The sequence below is a fragment of the Octopus bimaculoides genome, chromosome 5 (assembly GCF_001194135.2).
Source record: "Octopus bimaculoides isolate UCB-OBI-ISO-001 chromosome 5, ASM119413v2, whole genome shotgun sequence".
Taxonomy (NCBI): domain Eukaryota; kingdom Metazoa; phylum Mollusca; class Cephalopoda; order Octopoda; family Octopodidae; genus Octopus; species Octopus bimaculoides.
Genome location: NC_068985.1, coordinates 9471411 through 9479201, shown reverse-complemented (window position 1 = coordinate 9479201; position 7791 = coordinate 9471411). Strand labels below are relative to the sequence as shown.

The 7791-nt window shown below is 36.5% G+C and overlaps 1 protein-coding gene across 1 annotated transcript in view; it reads left to right on the top strand.

Annotated features, from left to right (window-relative positions):
• LOC106877294 (WD repeat and FYVE domain-containing protein 3) overlaps positions 1 to 7791 on the top strand; it is a 293546-nt gene that overhangs the window by 204746 nt on the left and 81009 nt on the right. The window contains exons 17-19 of the mRNA XM_052968010.1: positions 441 to 541; positions 890 to 1053; positions 3339 to 3425. Of these exons, the coding sequence (XP_052823970.1) occupies positions 441 to 541; positions 890 to 1053; positions 3339 to 3425 (352 nt within the window). The remainder of the gene's footprint in view (positions 1 to 440; positions 542 to 889; positions 1054 to 3338; positions 3426 to 7791) is intronic.

Here is a 7791-nt window from a genome sequence, read left to right as displayed (position 1 = left end):
TCAATTAATTTTAAATATAACAAAGAAATTAGTAAAATAACTTAGTTATCATTAAGCTAGTGTTAGGAACATAAATTGTGACTAAGGTTTGGTGGAAGATTTTAATTCAGAACTTATGAAAACAAAGACATTTGTACTATAGAGCCAGTTTCAGCCAGGCTGGTAACAAAAGGGTTAAAAATATCCTGGTGTCTAAGCCTTTTGTTACTGTATTTATTTTGAGATACTCTGTGTTTCATTCAATTAATTTTAAATATAACAAAGAATTTAGTAATATAACTTAGTTATCATTCAGCTAGTGTTAAGAACATAAATTGTGACTAAGGTTTGGTGGAAGATTTTAATTCAAAACTTATGAAAACAAGAACATTTCTACTTCAGAGCCAGTTTCAGCCAGGTTGGTAACAAAATGGTTAATGTTGTGTTTTGTATCTTTTTAGTTGACAGAGAAGAAATTTTGACCATGTTAAAAACAGTTTTCAGTACCCTAACAGTTGCCATGCGATATGAACCTGCAAATGCAAAATTCTTCTCAACTGAGGTAAATATAATCAAGGATTTTAAATAATTTTTGTCTTTTTACCATTTTTTTTTTCTTAAGAGGATTTTTTTTGTTTGTTTGCTGCATGTTGTATTTCCCAGCATACCAATAGTTTGTTGTGTAAAGACTCAAATATTGTCGCTACCTCTCTGAATCCTGTGAATCCATGGAATTTTTGGTCCTTCAAAATTGTTTTGGTGTATAAGTTGACTTACCCCGTGATGGCTGTAAATTTTGGTCTGGAAAATTCCACTCGTATTCTAGAAAATATGATTATTTTTATGTTGTAATCAATGTTTTTTTTTTGGTTTTCTTTTTCTCCTCACACATCTCTCTTTCCATTTCTAGGTTCGGTATGATAGTTTAACAGAAGCTGCACGTCTGCTTGGCTGCTTTTCCAATACCATTGACATTCTACCAGATTCAGAAGAAACAAATCAAGAAGAAATCCAGTCTATCCCAGAATCCATTGCCATTTTTGAGGATTTCTTCAATGATGTTAAAGACAGCAAGTAAGATTTCATCTTTTTCTTTGTTGTTGTTTTCTGTTAAATGGTAGACAGTGATGAGAACACTCTTTTACTCTTTTACCTGTTTCAGTCATTTGACTGTGGCCATACTGGAGCACCACCTTGAGTCGAGCAAATCAACTTATGCTTTGTAAGCTTAGTATTTATTCTATTGGTCCCTTTTGCCAAACCGCTAAGTTACGGGGGACGTAAACACACCAGCATCGGTTGTCAAGCGATGTTGGGTGGGTGGGACAAACACAGACACACAAACATATACATACATACATACATACATATATATATATATATATATATATATATATGACTGGCTTCTTTCAGTTTCTGTCTACCAAATCCACTCACAAGTCTTTGGTCAGCATGAGGCATGAGGCTATAGTAGAAGACACTTGCTCAAGGTGCCACGCAGTGGGACTTAACCCGGAACGATGTGGTTCGTAAGCAAGCTACTTACCACACAGCCACTCCTACACCTGCAAATATATTTTTAAAAGATCCTTGAATAATTTATTTAACGTTATATCCATCCATCTATCTGTCTATCCAGCCATCTGTCTATCCATCCATCTTCTCTGCCCGCTATTCCTAAAAGGGTCATGGAGTTAGAGACCTCAAGCCCCTCCTCTATAGAGTCCTATGAGAACCAACCATTATTGGACTTTCCAGTTGGATTCCCAAACATGATCAACTGAGATTATGGATATTATCCAGTCATCTTGTTTTTGTTCTACCCCTTGGTCCCCTGCTTATTCGCTTGGCTTCAAGAATCATTCTTGTGATTCTTTCCTACAACATTCTAATATGTCCGTAATACAAAAGCTGTGATCTCTCAATGGTTTTGGTTTTCAGTTTTAGATTTTCCACTTCTTTTTTTATCATTAATACACCTGTGAAAATTATAAACATTACAATTCTCATTCTAACCTTATTCTTAAGAGAAAGTAAATAAAAAAGCAATATACATTCTGTTAACCCTTTTGTTACCAACCCGGCTGAAACCAGCTCTGGCTCTGTAGTTCAAATGTTTTGTTTCCATAGGTTTTGAATTCAAATCTTCCACCAAATCTTCGTCACAATTTATGTTCCTAAAAAACTAGCTTAATGATAACGAAATTACTTTACTAAATTCTTTGTTATATCTAAACTAATCGCAAGAAACACAGAGCATCTCAAAATAAATACAGTAACGGAAGGGTTTAGTTACTTCTGATTCTAAAATGTGAGGCAATAACTACTTTGGCTGGCTGCATGGTTAATAGAATCATCTTATGATTACATAATCTTAGGTTTGATCTTGCTTTGTATTTTCAGCAACACCTTCTGAGAAAATAGTCTTATTCAGTAGAAACAAATGATTGACAGGATCAAGAATTGAACTAGTGAAACATTTCGAAAATCCAAACAAGCGCAAAGAATTTTATTGTCTGGGGAGCAGACTTTATTTTAAGTGCCTATATTCTCTTAACTATAGTGAATAATTACCAGAACTTCTCAGCAAGTTACATACAATAGATTGCTTTTCTATTCAGAAGATAGATTAATTAATGTGAGACAAATTGATTTCAAATGATTAATTTAGTCATTCAGATCATGTATTGTCTGGTATTTTATCGAAATTTCTTTCCAAATATAAATCATGGTGGAACTGCAAATTCCTCAGTCATCATATTTCCACGTATATCAATAAACCATTAACTCTTTGACAATCAGGTTATTCTGCCAAATATAATGCTTACTTATTCACCTTATTTTGAATTAATCAAGTATTATCGTGTATCTTTGAGATTTTTGTGCACGTTAGAAAATCATTCGAGCGAGGTCGTTGCCAGTGCCGCTGGACTGGCTCTCATGCAGGTGGCACGTAAAAAGCACGTTTTTGAGCGAGGCCGTTGCCAGTACCGTGTGACTGGCCCTCATGCTGGTGGCACGTAAAAATCACCCACTACACTCTCAGAGTGGTTGGCATTAGGAAGGGCATCCAGCTGTAGAAACTCTGCCCAATCATATTGGAGCCTGGTGTAACCATCTGGTTTGCCAGTCCTCAGTCAAATCGTCCAACCCATGCTAGCATGGAAAGCGGACGTTAAACGATGATGATGATGATGATTGGTTTTTTTTTTCTCTTTAGAATAACATTGTAGGGTAGGTGTGAAAGGCTAGATTTGTCCAGTTTAGACGAGCTGGATACTAAAGGGTTAAACTTTCTAGTTACCATTTTACTTCATGCCATTGACTGGTGTCTGATTCCTATTTTCTCTGTTTTTCAGAACCAAGCATCTTCTACCTTTGACACTTCAATCAGCTTGTTTGATGATACGCTTTTTTTATGATATGGCTCTAGATTCCTTTGATCGGTAAGTTAACGATATTTCATCATTAATCTGTATTTAAAGAACACCTTAAAAAATAAACCACAGAATGGTCACAGTTTGAATGTCTTTGATCTATTGATCAGGACTGACCTTAGCTAAACAACCACAACGATATCGAACCATTGTGAAAGACTTATGTGCGTTTTGAGGATACGGTTTCTCATTTTGGACTTCCTAACAATAAAAATCTGCTTATGGGTCTTGAGCTGAAACCTACTGCAAGAATCTTTTATTCCAGATGGTCTTAATCCACTTAGTTGTTGAGAGACGGTTCAAACTTATCACCAAGTAGGCTGCACTACTAAAAAAATGTAGGGTGAATTTCGTTGGTGTGCCATTCAGAAAGTTCCATGGTCTGCAGTGTGTTTGAAATAATCCAAGAATGTTGCCTATATCCCAGCCAGGGAAAGATGTCTCTCTCTTCTTAATGTCTTCACGTTGGAGCTAATCCCCTGAAGTTATTTTCTATTTTACTATTAAGAGAACAGAACAAATTTAAAGTCCCTAAAAATATCATGGTATAACTCCCAAACTTTGAATTATGGCTTGCATCAAAAATGTTTTCTATTTTGGAAGATATGGCACAATCACATTGCACCCCATGTTTTAAGTACCATAAATCCTCAAGTATAGTCCGCCCTTGAGTATAATATGCAGGGGATTTTTAGGGGGCTGTACCTAGGAAAAACCTAAACCTTGTGTATAATACGCACCCCTTCTCTAACTTGAGTCAAGGAGGTCTATATAACGTCCTTGGTTTGTAAACATATATACGGTAACGTCCTTTATTATTATTGTATATATAACATTATGCAAATGTGCAGCTTTTTTGTGCACTTTGTTTGCAGAAAATAAAGAAATAACAGTAATAACGTCAGTGAAAAATAAATATTAAGTAAATTGCCTTTACATATTTATCACCATCAGTTACAAAAGCAAAAACGTTTATTCAAATCTTTCAAATTCAACGTCACTTTCAGCATCAAATAACTGTCCCATTTGTTCCTCCGTAAGCATGTCAGCATCATTGTAGTGTAAATCTCCATCATCAGAAGATTCACCTTCATTTATTTCATCTTGCCATACAACATCATCCTGAGTACCATCCAGTGCAGACAATATACAACACTTCTATTTTAATAAATGTTGCTTACTGCAAGTTATGGATGATTCTTTCATGACTTCATTGCTTTCAGGCTTAGCTTAAGGTATTTTCGCGCCCGACATCAGAAAATGCGTCTGAATAAACATTGCCGGACAGCAAATAGAGACTCGGACATTGCTTAGAAAATAATTTTCATTTTAACCTCGTATATAGTATGCACTAGGGATTTTGACCTTTAAATTTTGGAGAAAAAATGTGGATTATACTTGAGGATTTATGGAATGTTTAACCTTGCTGGTGTTTTGTAATAAGCACTTGGTACCACTCTGTAAAGTGATTGGTGTTAGTAAGGGCATTCAGCCGTAAAAACTATGCCAAAACAGAGAGTAGAGCTTGATGCTGTTCTCTGATGCCCCAGCTCCTGTCAAACCATCCAACCCATGCCAGTATGGGAAGCAGATGTTAAGTGATGATGATGATGATGATGATATTTTTGTCATTATCAATCTATATGCAACATTGCTTTGAAATCTAACATTTCATCAACAAGTGCATGCTAGCTAAATCTTCTCCACCAGACAAATTAATTTCCTCATCATTCACATAAAAAAAATCAATACTTTGGCGAAGAAGAGAATACTTTTGTTATCTAATAATAACATAAAAGCTGAATGAATAAAGCTACCAGACCATTTTGTTTCTAAGGTCAGCATTTTGCTTTCCTCTCCACACATTGCTCTATATACTTACAAGGTGACATGTATAGCTACACTTGCCTTAGGTTTGATTCCTAATTAATGGAATTCTTATTGCTGATAATAACTTCATCCTGTCTTTAGATTGTGAATCAGTAAAGGTTAGTGAATTCAATTCCAGAAGGCCAAATTGGCATTAATATGACCTGACCTTGTTGTAAAGCAATTAGATTCCATTCCAGTAGACAGGACAATAAAATGTTTATTAGTGTTTTATAATTTCATCTTATTAAGATCCATTCAGAATCCTCCCTGCTTCCAATAAAAACTGTCTACAATATTATAATTGTAATTTACTGTTTGAGGAATTTGCAAATAATTTAAAATGCATTGTAGTTACTTTGTCATTTTTTTTTTTCTTTTTTTGTTTTTGTTTTTTGAATGTACAGTGATACCTTGCAGTACGAGTTTTATTCATTCCATGACCAAGCTCGTCTTGCAAATTAATTTTCTCCATTGAAATTAACTAAAATATAATTAATCCGTTCCAGCCTCGCAAAACTACTCAGAAATACATTTTTATGGGTTTTAAAACAGAAAAGGTGTACTTATAAGTAAGATAACAATTATAAAACAAGAGAATGCAAAAGAAATATGTAAACTGGTTTTTGTGCTTGAGAAGACTTGTTGAGTCAAGCGAAATCGTAATTGTGGCAGATGCCAGTGTCGCCTGACTGGCACCTGTGCCGGTGACATGTAAAAAGCACAATTTGAACGTGGTCGATGCCAGCGCCTCCTGACTGGCTCCTGTGCTGGTGGCATGTAAAAGGCACCATTTGAGTGTAGTCGATGCCAGCGCCTCCTGACTGGCTTCCATGCTGGTGGCATGTAAAAGGCACCATTTGAGCGTGGTCAATGCCAGTGCCTCCTGACTGGCTCCCATGCCGGTGGCACAAAATGCACTCACTACATTCTCAGAGTGGTTGGCATTAGGACGGGCATCCAGCTGTAGAAACATTGCCAGATCAGATTGGAGCCTGGTGCAGCCTCCTGGCTTTTGCCAGTCCTCAGTCAAACACTCCAACCCATGCCAGCATGGAAAGAGGATGTTAAACGATGATGTTAATGATCAAATTAACTTAAAGATGGGATGATTTGTGTGCTCGTACTGCGGATTTCCATTTGTACTTCAAGACAAAAATTTGCACGTGTCTCGGTTCATACAATGGTGCAGTCATACTGCAAGTTTCTACTGTACAATATAACCGTTAACAATGGTTTCAAATTTTGGCACAAGGCCAACAATTTACAGGGCAGGGAGTAAGTCGATTACATTGGCCCCCAGTATTCAACTGGTACTTATTTTATCGACCCTGAAAGTATGAACAGCAAAGTCAACCTTGTTGGAATTTGAACTTCGTATATAAAGACAGCCGAAATGCTGCTAAGCAAAATTGCTCGACATGGTAACAATTCTACCGGCTCACCACCTTATCTCATTATTTAATATTAACGAATAGGATGATGGTAACGAGCTGGTAGAATTGTTAGCATACCCAGGCAAGATACTTAGTGGCCTTTCATCCATCTTTATGTTCTGAGTTCAAATTCCACTGAGGCCGACTTTGCTTTTCATTTTCTTGGAGGTCGATAAAATAAGTACCAGTTACACACTGGGGTTGATGTAATCGACTTACCCAATACCCCTAAAATTGCTGGCCTTGTGCTAAAATTTGAAATCAATATTAGTGAATAGGATTAATGTGATGTTTAGTTAAAAACATTGTATAGGGGGTAAATTTTGCTATTACTGTTGTTGTTGTTGTTGCTGCTGCTTCTCTTGTACTTGTTCTTACTGTGCTCTTGTGGTTGGTTTTATTTCTGATATTCTCCCGCTTCCACCACTGCTATTGCTGCCACCACCCACCCTACCAACATCACCCACCCACAAAACCACCACAATCCACCCACACCACTACAACCCACCCACACTACTACCACCCTCCCACTCACACACCACCACCACCACGCCGCCGCCACTGCCGCCACTGATGGTGGTGTTGGTGGTGTCGCTGCCTTTCTAAGCTTATTTCCTGTTTGAATCCACTTAGTTATTCAACATTCCATGTCTAAGAAGAATAGGATCTATTTTAAAACGGGGGCCACATTTTTCATTAATGTTTTACGTAGTGTTTTTGGTACGGAAAGACTTTCAAACTTCGTATACTTATCTATTTTGTGTTATAGAACAGAAAAATATTTTTGTATTCAAATTTATTTCATGTAAAAAATTGTCTTATTTCGATAATTTCAACCAATCACTGACAAGTATTCAGTTGTTTATATTTACTCCTTTGGCTGATTAAGCGATGTAAAGCGTATTTAATCTCCATACCTTCGTTTTATTTGCTTTTTTCATTTTAAATTTGCTTTAACCCTAACCCTAACCCTAACCCTAACTTTAGGGTTAGGGTTAATTGTTTCAGAATCGTTTGTTTATGTAGTCGGCACTTAATGTATATCGGCTGAATGGACGTCAGTGATTGGT